Here is a 24,210-nt window from a genome sequence, read left to right as displayed (position 1 = left end):
GTTCGAATCCAGGTCACTTCCTGTTAAAAGTGAATTCTTCATTCCCACTGTTGCCAAATCCTTGCTTGCAGGAAATCCTCTTATTGTTAGGAATTTTTTTCTCTTAGGATAGTTATTAATAATTATTATAATAATGAATAATGAATAATTAAATATGTTTATATTGTCTATTCTGTAAAATAGTCAGATGTCTATTCTTATTAATGTACAGAATTCACCTGCTTGCTGCTACTACTGCACATTCACCCAATGTATATACTATATATATATAATGTTCTTCCTTTACCCCCCCCCACCCCCATTTTTGCACATGTCGAGGAGCGTGTCAGGTTACATTTCACTGTGTGTTATACTTGTATAACTATGCATGTGACAAATAGAGAGCCTTGAACCTTGAACCTTGCTATTAATTCCAGCTGTGCTTCTGCGATGTCTGCTGGAAAAAATTCCACTGATCCACTCATCAAACTCTGAGAAACAAAGTGTGTATTTCCAAACAATTCAAATAACTGCTTTATCAAAGCAGCGTTTACTGTTGGACCCAGCGCACTACTGCTCAAGTCAAAGGTCAAAAATCCTTGTGATGAACAGTGTATTTCACCTAAAAGACATGAGAAGTTCTACAAGAGGGGTTAATATGTACCTACGCAGACAGAACGCTCACAGGAAGAGCAGTGGAGACCTGAAAGTGAATCACAGTGATATTTGGAAGTCTACGCTCTCTGTTTAAGCCCCACGAACCCTGTTGTTATAGAGTAATGGGACAGCAGGAAAGGTAAAGTGGTGTTTTAAAACTCTGAAAGGGGACCACACACAAATTCTGATTTATAATTAAATTATGCAGGGATGAGCTTCTCCAAAACAAAAAGCAGCTGTCTCTATACCTTAGAGACTGGTACAAAGATTAAAGAGACACATAATTGCTCGTTTTCAATTATGTTTACGTTTTGTTTTTAATTTTTAATTTTAATAAAGACGTGACAGTCATTTAATCCTGAGGTTTTGCCTCTAAATCTTTTAAAACATGTTGGATCTTCCAGCCAAGAATGACAATGCCCATCGGTGCTATTACAGAGGAAATCAACATCCAGCCCAGACTGGTGAATCATCAAAGACACTGCTATTGTTTACATCCGTTTGTTCAGACATGTTTCCACAGTGTTAATAAAAAACCCGGTATTAACATCAACTGCTGCCTTCTGTCTGCAAGCCAGTGGGAACTCATCCCGAGCAGAGACCTGAAGAAGTGAAGCCTTTCAAAGCAGAGCATTCTGCAGCGACGGCATGTTTCCTAACACACAGCGTTTGTTTTGAGGCAACAGTGACACATCTAAGAGCAAATGAAATGCTTTGAGTCACAGTGTGCTGGTTTGGAAACAGATGATCAAAAAGGTGTTCATCTGGTCAGAATAGTACTGTAAAATATGGACACTGTAATTTACTTTTAAATGCATGTTATTTTCAAAAAAGAAGTAATAACGAGTAAAAGTTAAGATTTTATTCTTGACACTATGAGGTTGGAGGTGAAATTGTCAGTGCAATCATTATATTAATTACACTGACTGTGCTACTGCTTCTATTCACAAATGTCTACAGACGTCTTTATTTCACAAGCATGAGCAGGAACTCGAGTAGCTTTTATGTAGCACTTTACTGCGACTTATTATCAGCTGACTTTTGGGGAAATGTCATTTTTCTAGTCATCATAGCTTTTCTTCATGCACCACGATCGCGTTAACCTTTCAAACTTCAAAAGAGAAAAAAGGAAAATCACCCAGCCTCCTAACCTTCCTACAAACCTAAATCTTGACTTTAAGCTGCTAACCACCCCCACCAAACACTGGACACAGCTATGTACCAATCTGACAATTTCCCTTTTTAATTATACTTTACCTGTCAGAACACTTCATGCTTTATGTTCTCTTCTCACCTCTCGTTCTTCTGTAATCTAGTTACGAGAGCATTTCACTGTGCTATTTGTCACCTGGACGTGTGGTATTTAAGAAGAAAGCTGCAGGTGATTAAGGAATTAAGAGGAAGCTTGGCTGTTCATCGCCCTCCTTCCTTGCCAAAACAAGGTGAGTAGTTTGTGAATTCTTAACTAAACACTCCTCTGTTGTGTCCTGTAGTACAGACAAACAGAAGAAAAAGCAGTTTGTATAGATAACCTTAAAGCAGGGATGTCAAACTCATTTTACATTGTGGGTCACATCCAGCCCACTTTGATCCTATGTGGGCCACACCAGTGAAATTCCCCTTTCTGTCAGTGTAAAGAAGCTTAACTACATGTTTAATCCCTATGATATCTTGATATAAAGATACTGAGTGCAGTTTCAACAATATGTCTCAGTGTTTTGTACATGATGAAGAAATGCTTTTGTGGTAAATGACTTAAACTCTTTGGGCTTAATGATTAATTTGCTAAACTGGTGGCTCATTGCTCAGATTGCTTTGTTAATTAACAGAAACTTTTCTATTTAATTATTTATTTTACTTTTTTTGATAGATGTTTAATAGACAGCAAAAAAAAAAAAACAGGAACTTTTCTTTCATTTAACTATTTATCTATTACTTATCGACTCTGGTGTTGTAAGAAGGCTAGCTTTATGATGAGGGAACGCTCTAACAGAGGTGGGACCAAGTCATTGTTTTGCAAGTCTCAAGTAAGTCTCAAGTCTTTATCCTCAAGTCAAGTCTCAAGTAATGTCAGGCAAGTCAGAGTCGAGTCTCAAGTCACTGGTGTAAAAGTCCGAGTCAAGTCACAAGTCTGAAACTTTGAATTTCAAGTCCTTTCGAGTCTTTAAAAAAAACAAACGAAAAAATAATGTTGCAGTTATGCTAAATGTAAATATTAGACCATGTAATTTTAAAATCTGTGTTTTTCTCAACACATGACAAAATAGTGAACTTAGAAAATATACACAAATTGTGAAATTGCACCTCTTTAAAATGCAGCTCAATTAAACCTAGCTCCAAGAATAATTTTCACCGACAGTTCTGAGATAAGCTGCATGTTATTCTTGGATGCGGTTGTAGGACCAGCTTTAAAATCGCATGACAAAAATATCATACACATTAAAAAAAAACTGTATCACCAACGTAGCCTGGAAAACATTTGCTAGTTAGATGAAGTCAGCTATCTCATCTTAGCATATTTATATGCATATTTATAATTATACGGTTCTTGGAGTGAGTGCATACACTCTTGAAGTTTAGTAACTTCCGGTCACTGCAACAAGCCCAGGTACAGTTTACCGACGGATGGGTACAGGACCTTGAAATGCACCGTGTAGAACGAAAGACCATCGTACGTATCATAAGTTTACCAGTCTCACAAATCGTCTTCATAAATACACATTCGTTAACCGTTTATTAATAGGACCTTTGAGCTCAACGGTAATTAATTAGTAGTGGAAATAATTTCTGGTAGCATCACAGAAATGTAGCAGTGACAATAATACTGTATGCTGTAATCGTACTGGGCAATTAGTGATACAAAAACCCTGTTTTATCCTGTGAATAAAAGTATATGTTTTTGTCAATGTACCATAATAACAGAAGCGAAACGCAATATTGTGTCAGGACAATTCACTATTTATGCACAATAAATAAAGGAGCATAGCGCGACAATTTCTGTTCAGCGCCAGACTTGCTTGTAACCTATATCACCAATTATGTTAAGAAAAATGACGCATTAACTACAACAGCAGACTGACCTGTGTGGAAATGCTTGGAGCAGACTAACCTGTGAGCTGGAGTGTTCTGGGACGTTATATTTGATCTTTGAATGGCTGCAATCCAGGCCACCCGTCGCGTCTTTGTCACTTCGGAAACATGGCTCGAACAATTTCTCTTCAACGACGTAATCCGATAACAACCGATCTCTTTACCCGTCGGCTTCCCGTGGCTGTCATGCGACCGGCTATTGCAGTTAATAATACAACAGCTTCTTGACATTTTTGTGTTTCTTTTTATCCCTGTATAACTGATTTTAATTGAAAGCCTGCGTGCGCTAGTACCGCTTGCCACGAGTTCCCAGAATCCTTTGCGGTTCTACCCGTGAATGACGTCACATTTTCAATCTCCATATAATATGCATGTTAGATTTTATATTTGGGGTAAAATATCAAGTCTTTTCAAGTAAACCGGTTCAAGTCCAATTCAAGTCCCAAGTCATTGGTGTAAAAGTCCATGTCAAGTCACAAGTCTTAGAACATTTTTTCAAGTCAAGTCTAAAGTCATAAAATTAATGACTCGAGTCTGACTCGAGTCCAAGTCATGTGACTCGAGTCCACACCTCTGCGCTCTAAACCTAATGAAAATGCATCACAATTCCGAAATTTCTGTCCTCCTTTACATTTTCCAAAGCCATTCAGAGGGCCAGTCTATTGTCTTTGCCTGGTTGAGTCTGGTAAACAAACACAGATGGTGCATTTCTTTGTCACTCACCAGTCTGATTTAAGACCTGTCTGCAACAAACAAAAACCAAAGGAAGGCTCAAATCGTTTCACACGATTGGTTTGTTTAAAATGGTGAGAGAACAAAATTAGTGCCTACATGAAGAAACGTTGCACTCTCCTTTAATGTCTAACCCAGGTAAATCACCTCAACGTGTGCAAAAAAATGAAGGGTAAAGGGAGAACAGGAAATGGAGAGACTGGTGTCAATCACAAGGAAAAGCACAGAAAACAGACATCACACGTCACCACCCAGTACCTGTGCGCACCTCTCTTAATCTTTAAAACAACAAAAAAATAAATAAAAATGTTTAGTGGAGAAATTGTAAAGAAAATAGTAGCACCACAGATTATCAAGGCTATTATGGAGTAACTGACTCTGAATATGACAGAAACCGAGATGAGATGAAGTAACCAGTGCCAACTCAGTCCTCCACAAACCATGTTCACACTTGCTGATAGCAAGTTGCTTGAAGAAGTTCATTTTTAAAATATTACAAGCTGTAATCCCTGCCTCCTTGATCTTGTTTTAATCATATGGGGTTCATTATGTCCTATTATCTCTCCAGGCTGAACACTGCCATGAGAACTCCTGAACTCACTGCATGCATGGCGGAGCTCTCATGACATCCCTCCACTGACACGTTCTCCTGGCCGCACATCTATGAAAACAGAACCGAGTAGACGGATGATTCTCTTAAGATATGATTCACTCTCTCTTTTCTTAAACTATTTTTAGGTTTTACTGAACAAGTAAGATGTTTTCCAGCAGAACCCAGTGCCACATTCACACAATTTAATTCTTGCAGCTGAAGTAAATGCATATATTTGAAATAATTACTATAATAACTGTCCACAGTTCCTGGCTACAGGAAAGAATGATCCAAAAAGCTGGGGACAGGATAACTGTCTTACTCACTTCCGCCCTGACCAAAGGAATTCAGCAGGTCTGGGAATTGAATTCAAGCCACATGGGCTGTTTACTGTTGTATCTTGGTTATGATTATGATTGAAGGATACACATGAGACTAAATCAGCGAGGTGATGTGCAAAGTACAAACTTTAAACCACAAGTCATCTTGTCTCAATCGTTCCCAACCAGCAGAGGTTAAAAAAGCATTGTCAGGAGAACATACATTCTGTACTGGAATGTGTTTTTATTAGTGCAGCATGGTTATGGTTTCAGTTTTGCTGGCTGGTTCAAAAGATCCAGAGCTACACAACACATCTGCCTAGCACAGATTTCTGTCTGCCTTCCTGCCTGATTGTTTACACCAGAGTCTGCCTTTGGCTCTCGCTTAAAGTGGAAAAAAAAAGAAACCTCTGAGGTTTAATTCAGTGGTAAATGTACCCTCTGAACAGAAGAGGAAGAGAGCATGAAAAATCTAATCTGGGACTTTAATCACTTCAGATATCATAAAAACAGATAGAACTCACAACACCATATGACATATGAAGTGCAGCACTTCCATTTAAGAGTAGGAGTGTAATTTACCTGTAAATAGTGCATACAGTCAGAATAATCCTGCATGAATATAATAGGTATAGCGCAGATGTGCAGTCGTTGCTATGGCAACAATAACTAGCACGCTAGTAAAAGTTAACAATAGGAAGCTGCCCTGCAAAGAATGCCAAGCAGTCTAATTTGTTGTTGATGTGAGTTACAGAGGCTCAGAGTGGCTGGTAGGGTGATGGCTTTTGGCAAGAAGTAACAGAACCAGGGAGTGTCTGTCAGCTCCCTGTAGAAGAGCATTCATTTTATTGAACAACGGTACATATATTATGAAGGATACACTTTCATTACCATAAATCTTTTTCTTTGATTAAATTGGTAGGTTCTTGCTTCCAGTTTAAAGTGTTTCAAATGGCGTTAACTACAGTGTGAACTACAATTACAGCAAAAACTGTGGATATGTTTCTTGAAAAAAAAAAAGCAGTCCAAACCTTCGGTTGCTACCAAAGAAGCTATGCCTGTCACACATAATCTATAACCACACATGAAAACACTTAAAAAAAAATGATAAGCTGTTGACAAATGCTGATGAAAACAGTGGCTGGATAAGCATGCTTTTAAAACCTCAAATGATAATGAGGCAATCCTGCCTCTCCATTTCTAATTAAAAATACTTTTCTGTGATTTGCATCTGCACTGAGGTTAAGTAGGAATGTTGATCCAATATCCCAGTGCATACTGATGAGCAGAGACTCTGCAGTTTTAACTCATACTGTTTCCTTGCTAATGACCAAAGAAGTATCCTGTCAAAGCAGAGGGTTTACCCCCTTTCGTAAACTGACCAAACTGAAGTCCATCAAGCTGCAGGGGACTAAAGTGAGTCAAAGTCTTGCATTGAGAAGGTGAGGTATCAAACCCCATATCCTATTTTGCTCAAATTTAGAAACTGGTACTTAATTTGCATGATGTTGACAGTTTATGCTTTTTCCACACAAGGCAGTTGTTAAGCTAGTTGCACTTGCTGTCTTGTGTCACAAGATTTATCTCTAAATTTATATCGTGGGAATTTCATTATGTCACAGGTTTCTCTGACCTATAGGTATTTTTTTTTAATCTTAATTATTTTTATAGTAAAATAAGCATTTCTAGCCTAAAAATGAATGAAAGGGTTATAATAAGGTTTATAAGCCCATAGGAAAAATAAAATAAACATATGATTTCTACTGCGCTATCCCTAATTTGTTATATTACTATGTGTCTGTAAGCAAATTTCATGAGGGTTTGCCTATCCATGTTACTCCTGACATAATTACATGTTTATTTTTGGAGCCTTCTGGGAAACTCTTCTGCATTTCCTTTTAAGCAAAGCCTCATTTAAAATCTTCTAACTTTGTTTTTTATAATAAACAAACTCCACAAACCCCCGAAATAAAGTTGCAGCACCCTGGTTAAGAAGCTGTTTAGAAGCTAGCCTTGAGCATCATTAGCACCACATCAAAGTACAGGCATAGAAAGGCTGTTTTTTATTACAGTTTTTGTTTTGTTGAGGAGTTTTAATGTACAGTCTGAGATCATTGGTTACACATTTTTCAGTTAAACTAAATATTTCATTAAGTACTAGTCACTATTGTTTTTGTTTTGTGATAGTACCACCGGTGCACATAACTTTTTCCAAGTCGGTCTACAGCAGGATAAAAATCATGTGACCAGAAGTTTTCCAGGTAGAAGTAACGAGATTACTGTTCACATGTAAACGGTTGCATGGGCTGCTTTTCAGTCAGCAGCAGGGAGGGACGACAGGAAAAGAGAATGAGGTTAAAAAAAGGCAGCAGAAAGGGAGAGCTCAGGACTCCCCTTCAGGCATCCGAGCAAGTCTGGACTGTTCTGCTCCTGCTTGAGTTCAGCCCACGCTGAGCAGCGCTGCCTCGGGATTCAGAAATAGCGTTCACATCTGACGGTCCTCCACCGGGATGCAGCAACAGGATCTGGGCGTTTGAGCTCCACTGGATTGCTTTTTACCTTTTTTGAAGTTGTGATTTTGGACGCCGGGATTGTGATTCTCGTCTGTGTGGTCAAAATACTGCACGGAGATCCAGGGCTGGTGGATATGCCACAGGTGGAAAGGTGGGGAGCGGCAGGCTGCAGTCGGGTGCAAGGAGAAGAGATCCCCAGGTAAGATAAGTGGAAACTGTGTTCTGTGGGAGCCCTTGTGCTTGGGTGCAGTTCGTGCACAGTTTGCATGCATTTCTACACTGAAGACTACTAATGACAGTCTATATAAGAATGCTATGCATGTGTGCACTGCATTCACTTACTCTGCACACCTTGCAGTCTGGTAAGCGCAACTGTGCAAATGGGGGAATTACCCAAACTGTAGCCAGTACACCGCCCCTTTAAGCCCATCGCTTTGCCATCAGAAAAAAAAAAGCTTCACTTGGCACAAGAACATCCAGAACATTCATCACCTAATTTTCACCCTTCTCATAATTACAAGTGTTTTTAAATGCTTGGCTTTTCTGTATTCTGTATGATAACGAGAATCAGGCACAGGAGTCTTAATAAATCGTAAGCGCCACTGCCTTTTGAATGAAAGAACATAATTTTGCTCTGAACCCAAATCCCTAGATTAGTTGAACTAGACGTTCATAACATCTTGACCTCAGCTGAACTTTTATAGCGAGAGGCCATTATTACACCATGATGCTGCGAAAGAATCTCCCTCCTACGTTTCCTCCTCAGCCTTTTGTATCTTGATTGGTTTCAACTGTCTGTACTACTTCTGAGGACATCATTTTCTTTGCTGTGGTTTGGCTCAGACAACAGCAAAGAAAAAAAAATGCCTGAAAATATTTATAAGGAGTGATTAGAGTCTTCCTCACAGCCTCACATGCACCCTGCCACTTTCTCGCTCTCTCTCCTTTTAATTTGCTGCATTGCTGCAACCATGCTTGGTTAACTTTTTTGGCGTGCCACTGTGGTAGTGGATGTCTCTGGACTCATCCCAAGTGTGTCATCCCAAGTAAGGCCTGCTGCTGCTGGTTACCGCGTGTGCTTAATGTGTGCATTGTCCAGCATTTTCTATTCAGGTTTTAGGAAAAGAAAGTTGCTTTAACAATTTTATGAACAATGGCCCATTTTTACTCGTGCTTAGGTTTCTCTTTCTCTGTGTTTATGTTGGATTAAACCAACTATAAGCCCTGTGAATTTGACTTGTCTCAGTCCATTAATGCTTTTGAATGAGACGGATAACTTCTCATTGAATGTTGTCATTTCTCAGATGCAGTCAGTCTGGCTTTTGATAATAGTAATACAAAGCTAGTGAGATGCTTAAATAGGAGGATAAGACTGGAGCTTATTTTGAAACTTGTTACAGCAAGGGGTCATGGATAAGATTCAAATGTTGCTGTTACAAGGTTTTTGTTTTGTTTGGTTAAAGGAACCATTATTGTTGGAAGTGGGAGATGATATATTTGACTTCAGGGGTCAAAAAAGTCTGCATTAGCCCTCCCTCTTTGTTTTAATTCCCTAATGGCCTCGGAGCAGCGCTTGTCTCTAGTTGCCAAGATCAACCTTTGGGTACAAAGTACACAAGATCCTGAGCGTTTTAGCTCGAGACTTTGAGTAATTTACTGTGACATTTCCACCCCGTTTGATCCTTCCATCCCCTTGTCCACTTGTGTCGCTCTCTGTCCCCTAGACTGATGTTATGCTGGCTCTTACACAATCCTGCTCTCTGTCACAGCACAGTGGCCTGTGTCCCGCTGCCCCCCTGGGAGAATGGCATCTCTACTAAAAGTGTAGCTTTTAGAAAGCATAGTCTAGCTCCTGTACGAACTTCCAACAGAAGCTTTAGGATGAGTATTAAACAATTTCCACAGGTTTAAATGTCTTTTACTTCCTCTGTCTGTGCTGTTATGCACACATTACTTTTTCTTTTTAAAAATGACTTCAAGTCAAGTCAGGTTGCTTTATTGTCGTTCTAACCATGTACAGTACACAGTGAAACGAGACAATGTTCCTCCAAGACCATGGTGCCACATATAATATATAACAGACAATCAACACAGGACTATATAAAGTGCAATGTGCAAAAATTGCAAAAAAACAAAACAAAGACAGTGTAACACCAGATAGAACAAGACAGTGCAAAAGACTGAGCATTGTGGAAAAAGTAACTTGGTGTATGAAGGTGTGTGTGTCAGTCCTGTCACTGAGTGTTCAGGAGTCTGACGGCTTGGGGGACTTGTGTTTAGGAAGAAGAAGAAGCAGTCAGCTTCTGAGCTTTTGACCCTTTAACCCTCTTGATTGGTTTATTTGCCAAGTGGCTAGTCATGGGTGTGGTCATGCCCATAAGCCAGTTCATAATTTACACATTCCAGGTGTGGAAGCCAGACTAGACACGTTGTTAATATAGACTTGATGAACATCTATCAAAAAAACATTCAGAAATAGGTCACCCCACAATTGGCTTGTAAATTGGCAGTAATTACTTGGAAGTATTTCTACCAGGACTTTATGTGAACAGATTTGTGCCTGAAAATAGAAAAGGGTTTGTGAGTGTATCGTGGGAATAGCAAGAAGAAGAAAAATCCATTGTTTGTAACATTTAGTGCAACTTTTAGTCATAAGATGGCGTGTTTGGTGACATCTTAAATCGCATTACAAAGTGGTAAGTTAGCCACTGTACTTCAGAAAAGGCTGGGAATATAGACTATAGTCTCAAAACTTGGCTTACAAAACCAGCAATAAACAGAACTTCTATAGATTTCCTACAGTGAAAAAAATAACATAAAAGGTAGGAGTTATAGGTACATAATTTAAATTTGTAGGTGTAAGAGCCTCAAAATAGATGCTTTGATTTTTGAAAAGGGAAAGAGGGGTTACATTTGGAACATATTAAGCTTCCTGTGTGTGATGTGGGATGTGTTTCGGACAAAAATAAACATTTATCAGTGATTATGAGCTTCTGGCCTCAAGCAGTGTTTGAACATTAGAAAACTCAGTGTGGTGTGTCTTAATGGTTTTTATCTAACTTTGGATTCTTGAATATTTTTTGTCTCTTTTCATTTTTAAAATAATTTCACTGGACAGTATTTAGCAGATCTGTGCAGTGTTATTGTAGAAATGCACGAGTCCTGATGTATTTACAGTAGATAATTACAGCAGAATCTACCAGTGAGCTTTAGAGGTGGTGTTAGTAGGTATTAAGAAGGGATTTGTGGTTTCAGAGTTGCTGCAGTTAAACATGTGTGCACATCAGGAACCGTGAAATGCAAACTTTCCTCCAGAAGTCCCTAGAAAAGTGCACATTTGAATCAAAACGAGGTTATAGATGTTAAAGAATAACCTTAAAGTTGATGCACTCTGCATGAAGTGTGCATGTTTTCGCTGTGTCTGCATGGGTATCCTCTGGTAACCCACGCTTCATCTTACAGTTCAAAGGCATGCATGATTCTAAATTGAATGTGGGTTTGAATGTGCCGTGGGTCGGTGATCTGTCCAGGGTATACCCTGCCTCCTACCCCATGACAGCTGGGAGAGGCTCCATCATCAGCAAGGATAAGTGGAAGCAAATGGATGGGTGGTTGCATTTTATTCTTTTAGGATCAACATGCACAGAGGTTCGTAGAGTGTATGTAAAAGATGGATAGCCTCTGGTAGGGGTCGGTGATATAACCTCAAAATGATATCACAATATTTAAAAGGAATTTGCAACAATAACTGCTTAACGCTTTAACAATAACTAAAGGAGCCTGTGCAATATTGTCACATAATAAAATATATTAAATATTAATAATTTCCACCTGACATGTTGTATCTTAGATTGAACCTTTTAAGCAGCTACCTTAATGCCTTTTTATGTTAAAGCAACATCAGGCTTGACTTAAACATTGCTTTTCCTACTTTAATAAATAAAGTGCAACAAACTAAAACATATAAGAATATACATTTACTGAATTGCTATTGTATGAGTAAAATTACAAATTGTCCAGGGTGGCTCAGCTCACTGTTTGCTGCTGTCATTTGAAGTAACACTTGCTTCTCCTTTGCCTGCTCTCACTGTGAGTGCACCTACTCACCAAACACACAAACTGCATGCGGAGTGGAGCTAGCATGAGACAGGTAATAGTGAAACAATCCACCTAAGCTGTTTAGTTATGTCAACTCACTTCCCAACATATAAAGAAAAGCTGGGGGTGTGAAATACGGCACTCTGTGTTGTTGATCTTTAACTGTTCTTTCCCTTTGTGGTCGTTAGCTGTTTTACTGGAAACTGCTGAATGCAAGAGGTGGACTCATACAGATCAGCCTGTTGCTTTTTGGAGTCCATACCTAGTGAGAGACATGCAAGAATATGACAAGTAAAAAAAATTAAAAATATACCATGTAAATCTTGTTGTTTAAGGGTTGGTATTAGTTAACGGAGCTATATATAGTATTTACTTTTTTTCTTCTTCAGATTTACAGGGTTTTTTGGGGTTTTTCTCTGAGGTCATCATTCACTATAATATTTAAAACAACACTCAGTCATATATACAAGGTTACTAATTTCTAAGTGCATGCACAATGCTTTCTTTCAGGGCTTCTTGTTCACGTAATGTGTTCGTGTAGTGGTCTCTTCAGTGATGATGAATAACATTAATAGTCCATGAGGTAATATGGGGTGGTAGGTATTTGGACACTTTCTCACCAGGTGTGAGAGCTTCTTGGTGCAGTGCAAAACCTGGACTGCAGGACAGACTGGTATAAGAAAAGAGACCTCACGTGTTTGTGTTACAGGAAAACATGTTCAAAGTAATGAGGCTGACAAGAAATAAAGGCTGTCAGGTAGGTCAGAACAGGTATAGGCAGGAACAATGACTAGAATCCTAAGAAAATGCAGACAAATTACTGGATTGAACTACCCACAAATTATGCTATGGAACAAATGACTAATGAAATCCAGCTGAACAAGAAGAAAGTGGCAGTCAGCAGAAACCGGATTTTCAGTGTTGATGTTTACTATTAATAGATAGTGGTTAACAGAAATGAAGATGATATTAAAATATCTATATACAGTTTGTAATTTGTTCAGACTGTTTTTAGAGATGATATTAATGATAATATTACCTGTTCTTTGTGTGTCCCAGGTTGTGAAGATGTGGAGTTGGGTTTTCACTGTAACTGTCCTGCTGTGCTCTGTGAAACATGCTGAAGCTCAGGGTAAAATGCCTTTTGTTTGAATTAACTTCACTTTACCTTACTGTCACATCTTCCCTGACAGACATAATGTTTTATGTTGCTGTTTCTAATTCTTGTCCTTTATGTCCATCAGACAGGTGTGATAATGTACAAGCTGCAGATATAGTTTTCCTGGTTGATGGCTCTTCCAGTATTGGCCGACCTAATTTCCTGCAGGTTAAGGGCTTTATGGCTGGAATTGTAAAGCCATTCGCCAGCTCCGTGGGCGAGTCAGGGATTCGGTTCGGTGTTGCACAGTACAGTGACACCTCGAGGTGACTGAGAGTAATTAAAAACAAAACAACTAAAAAACACATGGCAGGTGCACAATTGTATATTAATGCACATTTTTCCATCATCAGAGTCGAGTTCACGTTGACTGCCTACCTGAATGGCACTGAGCTTGTCAACGCTGTCCAAAATATAAACTATAAAGGTGGAAACACACGCACTGGTGACGGCCTTAAGTTTGCCTCTGATAACTTCTTCAACCCCGCCTCTGTTCGGGATGTTCCAAAGGTCTAAGGAGTAGCTATACCATTATGATTGATAAATTATTATCTATTCAATGTAGCAGTTCTAGCTAATTTTATCTATGGACCCTCTTTAACTTTCAGATCATGATCCTAATCACAGATGGGAAGTCACAGGACAATGTGAACGAGCCAGCACAGAAGCTGCGCAGTCAGGGAGTTCATGTTTTTGCAGTTGGTGTGTGTTTTATCTGCAGTATTTCCTCAGTTATTCTGAATAATCTGGAATTATACCAGAGCTTCAGGTGAAGTGCTTTGTTTTCTTTGACAACTATTTTGTTTTTAACAGGCATAAAGAGCGCAGACAGGAATGAACTGGCTCAGATCTCGTCCCAACCCAGCAGTGATTTTACCTTCTTTGTTGGGGACTTCAAACTGCTGAACACGCTGCTTCCTCTTGTGAACTCTCAAGTTTGCACGAAAGCAGGAGGCGATTATGCTAGCGACGGTATATTTAACTTTAGAATTCAAAGAAATTAAACTGTCACAATTATTGTAAAACTACATGTGATTTTAACTGTGTCTCCTCTCTTCTTAGAGGCATTTGTTGGTCCATCCAACCTGCAGTTCATAGGCCAGACGTCTGACTCTCTCAGGTTCCGATGGAGTCCTGCAGGGGGCCCTGTGAGTGCCTATGTGATCCAGCACGTGCCACTCACTGGTCTGGGTCAACCAGTCATAGCAGAAATGCGTCAGGTGAGTTCAGGGGTGCGACCAAATAATCAGATTGAAGTGCTTCCTTTATTATTTCCTTTAGTATAGGATACACCTTTACACACCACCTGATGATTCACAAGAAATTATCAACATGATTGACAAGTGGAGCAGATTGCATAAACGTTACATTTTAAGTTCATTTTTCATTTATTGCCGTAAACTACTGATGTGTTTAGAATTTTGTAAAACACAGCTTAAACAATTATAAAGTGTATTACTTATATCATAGTATGTTTAAGATTCACTATAAATTGATTTGCATTAGTTACTGTACATCTACAGCTCTACTGTATCATTAGTTTTTTAATCAGGTTAGCTGACACTGAATTGGATGTGACTGATGGATTAAATTTTATGCTGGTCCCAAAAAGATTTATTAAACAAAGGAAGAAATGAGTTATACAGGATCTTTTCTTCAGCAGGAAAAAAATAATAAAAGAAGATTTATGTCATTTAATAGTATATAATATATTTCTTTTTCTTTAAAATGTGCATTTTGTGGTTCATCTTTGAACTTTGTTGTTTTTATATGGCTGTCACCTGCCAAACGAGTCTTCTAAGTCTCCTTCGCACGTTTCTTTCACCCCATGACTTCTTCCACTGATGTCGAGGTAACGTGACCTCAGGTGTTGAAGGATTTTAGAGAATGAGCAAAGGTGCATTTATGTGACCTACACTGAAACAGTTAATTGCAGTTTTACGAGCCAGACGAAATCCTGCTTTGCTCGAGAAGCATGTGTGTTCAGGCTGAGTATAAACATGTCTAATGGGTGGATCTTCTTCAAGGAAAAGGAAAAATTAAAGTGTGGCAGAGCAAAGCATTGCATTCACTTCTGTGTACCTTGGCATGATGGTGATGATTTATTTTTCAGTCATACACGTGTTTTAGGAGTCTCAGTTTACAAAGATCACCCCTGTCCCAACCTGCAGGATAGTGTCACTGCCAATCAGAGGACCTACACTGCACGAGGTTTAAGGTCAGGAACAGACTACCTGGTGACTGTCATCGCCCAGTACCCCAACAGTGTGGGAGACTCTGTTTCTGCCAAGCAACGGACCAGTGAGTACAAAGTGAACGACTCAACAGAGACACAAGAGACTGACAAAACACTTATGAATGTCAAAGTATCCTTGGGCAAGTTACCGAACCCCAGTTGTCTCTGATTCATCCATTAATCAAAGTGTGAGCATTTGAATGTTGGTTTAAGAGTGGCTAAGAATCGGAAAAAGCACTTTTATCAATGTGAGTGTCAATACATGAATTAGCTTTGTAATAAGAAAATGCTTTGAGTTCTCAGATTAAGTAGACAAGCGCTAGATAAGTATCGGTCCATTTGCAATATGAAATAGCCCATTTTCTCTTCACATAGGGTCATTGCCAGGTGTCTCCAGTCTGCGCTTGGTGCAAGCAGGTTTCTTTTCTCTCACTCTGGGCTGGAATCAACCTTCAACTCCTGTCCAGGGCTACAGAATCACCTACGGACCACAAGGTCGGGCACACACTTGGCAGAATTATGAAAAAAAAGGAAAAGAAGTCAACACTAGTCAATAACTGTTACTTTTTATGGCATCCAGGGGCCATGCAAAGGGTGTGTAGCAGTATGGGTTCAGTGTGATCAACATTAGCTTCGGTAACATCTAACTTCCCTCAGGCACTGGCTGTCAGCTGGGATGTTTATAACCTTATAATTACCTAAAATATCAAATACATTTTATCATCGCTGATCATGAAGCTCGGCAGACTGAGAAAACTTTTGCTTATGTCATGGACTGTGAGTCATTTTGTCTTCACATTTATAGCACCCGGGTGTGTCAGGAGGTCTGGGTGGGTGCTTAGGCTGTGATTCAGGAGAGGAAAGTGGGCCCCGAGGGCTCATATAAGCTTTTTCTCTCACCACATGCTGTGCCAGTATCAGTTCTTCTGAAGAATGCCACGCTAAGCCACCCTGTCAATCTTACACTGCCACGTCAATGGGTGCATTGTAGTGAGCATGCGCAGCATGGAGTGATGTTCCTACCTATTCACAGTGCACCGTTTGACATTTATAATACAGTGAAACCAGGCAAAGATAGACACCTACATTCTGCACAGGCACACGGCCTTTCTCAGTATGCTCGAGACTAATCAAGCACAGGCGAGGCCCTAAAGGCAAAAACATTCTGTCTGAATGTTCGAACATAGCGCACAGTATAATTTGCGATTGCTCTTAGGGCATTTATTAGTTAATTGCTCTTCTCTGTGTAGGTCAGCCGGCAGCTCAGCTGTTGGAGCGGACACTGTCTGCAGGCTCCACATCTGTCACCTTGGAGTCACTTCAGCCCGACACAGAGTACGTCATCAGCCTCTACCCCTTGTTCCCACGAAACTCTGCATCCCCGTCTGTCCTCAACGCCCGCACACGTGAGTTCGTCCTCTCGCCTGCTGTTAATCCTTTTGCCGCTGCTATATAATGTTCCTGTAATGTGAGCGACCATAGTCAGCAGGTAAAATACAATAAGTGGTACAGTTTGCCACAAATACACAGAAATTATAAATTATAGTGCCTGATCTAAGTGATACTGTCTCCTTGTGTTGACCTTCAGTATTTATTTAACATTATTTAACATTATCTTCACGTCTCTCTGTTTATGTTTTTGTGCTAGTGAGCCTTGAGGTTGTGCAGCAGTTATCAGTGGAGACGGAGTCAGAGGGCAGTGTTCGTGTGCGATGGCGAGGTGTCAGCGGTGCGAGGGCGTACCGTCTGGTCTGGGGACCGTTTACAGGTCGAAGGACACATCAGACATCATTTTTTTTAACAGCATTTATTTACTGCGTCACATATCTTTACATCTTTGTCTTTGTTTTTTGTTCACTTAGGTCGTGATGTAGAGACCGTGGAGGTCGGTGGTGACATCAACTTCTACACGTTGTCCGGGGTCCAGCCAGATACTGAGTACATTGTTACTATTATCCCACTGTACGAGGGAAACACAGAGGCCTCTCCAACAACGGCCAGATTCAAGATAGGTAGGCGTGCTTTCAGTTGTCTGCCACACCACCAAACTTCTCCTCTGTTCTCATCCCATCAGTGACTCACAGTACGTTGGGGCAACAATCTACTTTCCAGTTTTCCCGTTTCTCTAGAAACTAATTGTCATAAAGAATGCTGTTTGAATTTTGCTCCTGCCTTCTATCCTGTCCTGCCAAGTGCAGCAGCAGGAAGAAGATGGGGAGAAAAATAAAGCGATAGAAATCCTCCTTGCGGTTTATCTCTATTTTAAAATGTCTACATGTGTTACTGTTTAGGGCTGTTTTGTTTGGGGAACATTTTGTAGCACACCTACGCCCTCGTTACACACACACACACACACACACACACACACACACACACACACACACACACCATCTGCCTCTCGTGAGCAGTTCCCATATGCTGTCTCTTCATTTGGACCAGTGTTACTTGAGTCACTGTGGGGACACAACACTGAGCAGTGGAGTGATGGGAATGGAGAACTGGAAACTTTTTTGTGGCTCAGTTCTGCCATCAGAGGACTAAGATGTATACAACATGTTCTCTTAAAGCACTTTGTTGTGTGTGTAAGCTTCAAGTTACCTTTTCATTATCAAACTTTTCTTTGACCTCTGGACCTTTATCGGACACACATCGACGTAGTTGCAGCTCAGTTACAAGAAAAGTCCTGTGCTCATTCACAGCATTGGAGAAACGTGTTTGTTTGTCTCGTGGCTGCCGACCTGTGTGATGATTTCTTGTCCACTACGTTGACAGCCTCAGGGCGGAGGTGTGGTATTAAATCTGTTTCTGATTTACTTAGCTGTCAATCATTACACTGCTTTCTTGACACTGTAGCTTTAATGCAATTTCACAAAAGATTCCTCAACCACGAAGATCTGTTTTGACACGAACGTGTACAATTTGCATATGCAGGCTAACATACTGCAACTGGCTGCTGTACAAATGATAGATTTTCAATGGTTTAAGAGTGGCATGCATGTCCATGTTCACTTTTGCTCTGTAGCCACTCAGATATCCAGTTATATCAAAAAGAATAATGTGCAACACCTTGATTATTATCTTTTGTCAGACATTTGGTTGTTGCTTTGCTGATGTGTTTGTCCTGTTGCATGGCCAAATTTAGCTGTTGGACAGATGGCCTCAAATTTGACTTTTATTTTTAGAATACTTTGATTTACAGAGGCATTATGGTTGAGTCAGTGACTGCAAGGTGCCCAGGTCTTTTGGTCAAAAGAGACTAAAATCACCCCTCCACCTCTGTGTTTGTGCTAATGTGCCGTGTTTGGTTGTCACCAAATGTGGTGCACTGTACTGCTCCAGAGTTCTTGTGGCTTGTTCAGATGCAACTTTGCAAACCTAAGCCACACTGCCATGTTCTTTTTAGAGAGAAGAGGCTTTCCCCTGGCAATGCTTGTAAATAACCCATACTTGTTCTATCTTTTTCTGATTATACTGTCATAAACTTTCATTTAACATGCTAGCTGGGGCCTGTAGAGACTGAGGTTTTGTTTTTTTTGCAGTTTCTCTGAGCATTGCACAGTCTGACCTGTGGTTGAATTTGTTAGGATGTCCTGGGAAGATTGTGAGAATCTGTTAAAACAGACCTGAACGTCTTTTTTTATGAAGGTGCTCACAATTGCTTATGACCAGTTAATCAAGTACATTTGATTCGCAACAAATGCCTGGTACTTACCCTATTTACTGCTATAAAAATTGTACTTGTATCAACTTTAAAGAAGGCAAGTTTCATGTTCGATGGAGTTACTTTCAGTCTTATAATAATCTATCACGACACCATATGAAGTGTGTCTGGGAATAGATCTTTGTGTGTGGCTGTAGCTCTCGTGGTAGACTAGGTGTCCAGTAATCATGGGCATCTATTTAAGTGCAGAAGCGTCTTTCAGTCCTCCTGGCACAAGATACAAAAACAATAAGTTGCTCTTATTTAGTGTGTGTGTGTGTGTGTGCGTGTTTGCACGCATGTGTGTGTGAATTAGTGACTGTGGAGTAAAAAAGCTCCAGGAGTCCATGCATGTAGTAATTCTGCAAGAACAGAATTTGTAGTATGGCAAATGTACCTTGAAAGTGGGTTTGTCACCCACTATTTATACTGAATGGAAAGTCTGCAGCCATTCTAAACAGAAGATGCAATTACAGAACATAATAAGCCATCCCATGTACATATAAACATTTCAAAACATATTGCATAATGTATTATTTTTTCCCCTCAGAGCGTCAAGAGCAGCAGGTCCTCAGAGCAGCTATCACCAGTCCCTCCTCTATCCGCCTCACCTGGAGACTCATTCAGTCCTCTCAAGGGTATCGGCTGGAGTGGAGGGAGGGGGAAGGTTAGACATACATATACCATGAAAGCAAAATTTTAAAAAATAAATTCTTATGATTTTTTCCCAACTTTGCCAGCTTTAGTTTTGTATTCTATTATATCCCAACTTTAAATAGAAACAGAAAGCATATACTGCACTGATATTATATATAGAGTGAGAAAAAGTTGATCCCTGTTCACTGTTCTTTTGTGCTTCAGGAGGCCCTGTCCGGAGCCTGTCCTTTCCAAGAAGCACCACCAACTCTGTGCTCACAGGCCTGAAACCAAACACAAAATATATCTTCACCTTGTACACCCTGTTCGAAGGTCGTGAGGAAGCCACACCTGTCTCCACCACATTCAGAGGTCCGCCTTGAACCCTAAACTGATTTTGGATTTACTGTATGGGTCATAAACATGCTGATTGTGCCAGAATCACTTTGACCCTTGATTTTGCAGAGGAACAGCCAGTGGGAAGGGTTTCCAACCTGCGAGTGGTGGAGTATCTGGGCAGCACTGTCAGACTTGGCTGGACCGGTGTAGCCGGAGCCACACAGTACAGAGTTATCATCTTGAACACTGACTGTACGCTGAACTTAGTCATTTAAAAAGAAAAACAAATCAATATCTTCTGTTGCCAAATGAATAAAAACATGATTGGTGGTAAAATTTCTGTATGATTCATGTCATGTCAGCGCAAACAGAAGAAGTACGACTCATTCCTGGAAACCAGACGACCCTTGACCTCAGAGACCTGATAGTGGGGGTCTCGTATGGTGTCAGTGTCACGGCACTGGTGGGAGAAAACGAAGGAGACCCGGTGACTGTCAATATCAAACCAGGTGAGTTTGGGAAGCTACTGACATTCTGATTCTCCTGTGTCTTTCTTTTACCTGCCAATTTCAGCAACAACAAAAAACAAACAAACAAAAAGATCATCACATTCACTTGACTCAATGGCAGATGTGTTTGTTTGTTTTTTATCTTTGAAAACCTTGGACCCTGAATGGACCTCTGTGAAGTTCAGGCTTTATCCACAGTTTTTTCCTTAAAAGCACCGTGATGCTATATTTTATTAATCATTTTATTAATGATTGCAGAGCAAGTTGTGGGAAGGGTGACTAATCTGAGAGTAATAAATGCAAATAGTCGGAGAATTCGAATTACCTGGACAGGTGTTACCGGAGCAACGGGGTACAGGGTTACTTGGAGACAAGGCAACAGTAAGTGATATATATATATATATATATATATATATATATATATATATATATATATATATATATATATATATAGTTTAGATTTCTTCTCTGTTTTAGCTTGATTAATTTAGATTTTTTTGTAACCCCATGTTCTCCCTTTTGTAGGTGCAGAACAATCCCGTACTCTGGGAGCGGAGCTCACGGCCTTCACCCTAGAAGGCCTGCAGCCAGATGAGGCACTAATAATTGGTGTTGCAGCTGTTGCTGATCAGCGTGTTGGAGAGGTGGCCACGCTGGCTACTCAGACCAATCCCCAAAGTGGGTTATTGTCTGGACTTCGTGTCCTTGACATCACGCCTCAGAGAATACGCATTACGTGGACACTTTCCTCGAGGGCAACTGGGTATAAGATCACGTGGCGCCGTGATGATGGTTTGTAATTATTTGCATTAAAAGCAAATGCATGCATTTACATGGAACCACATACATGATTAATAAATAAAAGAATGTGTTAGTGTCAAACAATATTCTGCTCGCTGCAGGAGTCGAAACTAGTCGTAAAGTTGATGCCAGTGTTTCTACCTACACTATCGATGGACTGCAGCCAGATTCGGCTTACACAGTGCAGGTTTCTACACTGACTGGATCTCGAGAAGGGACTCCTGCAGTTCTAGATGTCAAAACAGGTATCTCACTAGATCAGCCAAATACCCAGAACAACAGGTGCAAAGTGTATCTTTTTACATAAACCTAGCTGTGAGTGTGGATTACTTGGAATATTTTAAAGTAAACAATGCTTAGTATTTCCTGATCCTACTCACAGAACCAGATCAGTCCACGGTTGGGACTGTGACATCACTGCAAGTCCAGGAGGGCCGCGGAGAGGTTGTCCGAGTCACCTGGGTTGGCATGCAGGGAGCAACATCTTATCGTGTGTCTTGGAGGAGAACAGATGGTGTGTGGTTTTGTTTCTTCTTTTGTCTCTTCTGATATTAAGGTGTTATAAAAGCTTGTTTCTCTTAGATCACTCACTCTTGCTGTGTTTTGCTGTAGGTGGTGAAGAGAGGAGTCAGCTGGTAGCTGGAGATGTGACAGCAGTGGATTTAGACCAGCTGGACCCTGGAGTTCAGTATGAGGTGCAGGTCATGGCTTTAGTCCAAAACAGAGAGGGAGCCCCGGTATCTGTCAGCGTTACCACACGTGAGTCCTGACTTTTGGATATAATTGCAGGAAATGTGTTTTAGAGGTAATTCACAAATACTGATTGGTGCTAACATAAACCTTCAGGAATATGCAGGGTTCTGTGAAGCCTTGCTGCAAAATCTCAAATTTCACAGAAAACCGTTGAAATGTACAAAACTGACTGATAAAGGGGATAAATTGGCTACATCTGAATGCACACAGCTGGTGATTATACCCCGCCTTCATTGCCTACCACAACTTTACGAGTGGTAGAGGTTACCCAGGATTCTGTGCGGCTAGGCTGGAGTCCTTTACAAGGTGCCACCGGATATATTCTTCGTTGGAGAGAAGAATCAGGTAAGGCATCGCAGTATACATGTTCACTTTTTTGTTTTGTTTCAACTTCTACATGCTTGCATTGTTAACATTATGCATTTCATTTAATCCCACTGTTCACATTTCTCAGATAGTGGTCGAGTCTTGTCCGTCACGCTGCCTGCTTCATCTAGCTCTTATGAGGTGCCCGGGCTGCGTTTGGGCCTTCGATATCGATTTAGCCTGCAACCCAACTTTGCAAGTGGACTAGGAGGGGAAAGCTCTGTAGTTGGACGCCCTGGTAAAACAAACACATGTTCTTTCATATGCTTTTGTTTAAGAATGCATCGCTTACTAACCCTGACACACACCTCTGTTTGCAGTGTGTGCGCTTGGGTCTCTAGATGTGGTGTTTCTGGTACCTGCGTCCACTGATCGTATTAATCTTGCAAGACCTTTACGTGAATTCCTCACAAATACAGCAGAGTCTCTCATAACTACTGGAGCCCTCAACACACAGGTACTTTTTGTCAAAAAAAAGTCTCACAACAGATCAGGGAAATGCACAACTGTTTTTTTTCCAGTCCTTTTTTAGCTTTTACTTATGGGCTATTTTTTTTAATCTGTTTCAGATTGGGGTTGTAGTATATGGTTCTAGACCCAAAATATGGTTCCTGCTCAATCGCCATGCCAGATCTGACACCCTTCTTCAAGAGATTCAGTCCATACCCTTTGATGAAAGCCCAGGGAGCAACATCGGTTGGGATTTTTGTCTTTCTCCTTATCATTTCTGACAGTCCTTTGATGTTCTTACTGAGTGCCATCTGAGCAGCTACTTTGTTTTGTGCGATGACATTTGTGATATTGCCTGTCACCCTCTGCAGGTGAGGCGGTAACATTCACCAGACAATATGTCCTGACCCCATCAGCTGGACGGAGACTAAGGGTCCCTGGTGTTGTTGTCATCATCGCTGACAAACGTTCCAATGACGACCTGAGCCTTGCAGCCAGCAGTCTCAAAGCTACAGGTTTTCTTTCAGAGGATCACTGACATGAAGTCACAATATTAACAGAATATAATAGAATGACAGCTGCTTTAACTTGGATGGGTGTTACTGCCTGGTCCCTATGAAGGCAGCATATTTGACAGAATTGGAACAGTTTAGTTGGGACATATCTACCACAAAAGTGTGTCTAAAAATGTAGGAAGCCATGTGTTCAATCTAAAAATAAATGAAAACCATTAATAGAATGAAACATCTGAAAGCATCTTGAACAGAGCTGGACACACTGCACATCATGCTGAGATATGCCGAGTATTTGGCATATCAAATTTTAATAAACAATTTAATTAATTAACAATGCTTACAAAATAATTCCACAAATAGTTTGTTCAATTGCAGTACACTACAGACATGATCTTTTCTGCCTTGCAAACAAATACTGTTGATTTTTCTGTTTGCATGTTTGCTAGGTGTGAAAGTCCTAGCTGTTGGTGTCGACCAGGCAGACACTGTGGAGCTGTATCAGGCTGTGTCAGATGGCAACAACAACCTCTTGTATACAAGCTATCCAGCGCAGCTGAACACGCTACAATCTAATCTAGCCGACTTGCTCTGTGGTATTGCCAGAGCGCAAGAGGTGGGAAGAAACCAGAAAAAATATTTTGTTTACAATCTTGAATTAGAGTTAAGCTTGGTGTGATCTGGACTGACATGTACTTAAAAAAAGAAGAAGGCAAACAAAACAGCTAGTTTTCCAGTAACTATTTAAACATCTGTAACACTCACATT

General features: G+C 40.3%; 1 protein-coding gene across 1 annotated transcript in view; it reads left to right on the top strand.

Annotated features, from left to right (window-relative positions):
- The first annotated feature begins 13,049 nt into the window (after positions 1-13,049).
- col7a1 (collagen, type VII, alpha 1) overlaps positions 13,050-24,210 on the top strand; it is a 58,348-nt gene continuing 47,187 nt past the window's right edge. The window contains exons 1-26 of the mRNA XM_085354149.1: positions 13,050-13,113; positions 13,226-13,406; positions 13,494-13,650; positions 13,749-13,842; positions 13,954-14,112; positions 14,203-14,360; positions 15,312-15,441; positions 15,752-15,871; positions 16,627-16,782; positions 17,025-17,144; positions 17,239-17,388; positions 19,627-19,743; positions 19,938-20,084; positions 20,178-20,303; positions 20,414-20,560; positions 20,819-20,941; positions 21,086-21,352; positions 21,463-21,606; positions 21,744-21,875; positions 21,974-22,120; positions 22,325-22,459; positions 22,569-22,718; positions 22,801-22,937; positions 23,050-23,176; positions 23,302-23,445; positions 23,892-24,058. Coding sequence (XP_085210275.1) covers positions 13,050-13,113; positions 13,226-13,406; positions 13,494-13,650; positions 13,749-13,842; positions 13,954-14,112; positions 14,203-14,360; positions 15,312-15,441; positions 15,752-15,871; positions 16,627-16,782; positions 17,025-17,144; positions 17,239-17,388; positions 19,627-19,743; positions 19,938-20,084; positions 20,178-20,303; positions 20,414-20,560; positions 20,819-20,941; positions 21,086-21,352; positions 21,463-21,606; positions 21,744-21,875; positions 21,974-22,120; positions 22,325-22,459; positions 22,569-22,718; positions 22,801-22,937; positions 23,050-23,176; positions 23,302-23,445; positions 23,892-24,058 — 3,699 coding nt within the window. The remainder of the gene's footprint in view (positions 13,114-13,225; positions 13,407-13,493; positions 13,651-13,748; positions 13,843-13,953; positions 14,113-14,202; positions 14,361-15,311; positions 15,442-15,751; positions 15,872-16,626; positions 16,783-17,024; positions 17,145-17,238; positions 17,389-19,626; positions 19,744-19,937; positions 20,085-20,177; positions 20,304-20,413; positions 20,561-20,818; positions 20,942-21,085; positions 21,353-21,462; positions 21,607-21,743; positions 21,876-21,973; positions 22,121-22,324; positions 22,460-22,568; positions 22,719-22,800; positions 22,938-23,049; positions 23,177-23,301; positions 23,446-23,891; positions 24,059-24,210) is intronic.

The sequence above is a fragment of the Diplotaxodon limnothrissa genome, linkage group LG5, assembly GCF_057381915.1.
Source record: "Diplotaxodon limnothrissa isolate DT_005_m linkage group LG5, D_limnothrissa_male_GT1.1, whole genome shotgun sequence".
NCBI lineage: Eukaryota > Metazoa > Chordata > Actinopteri > Cichliformes > Cichlidae > Diplotaxodon > Diplotaxodon limnothrissa.
Note: the sequence above shows the minus strand (reverse complement) of the source record. Positions and strands in the feature narration are given on the sequence as shown.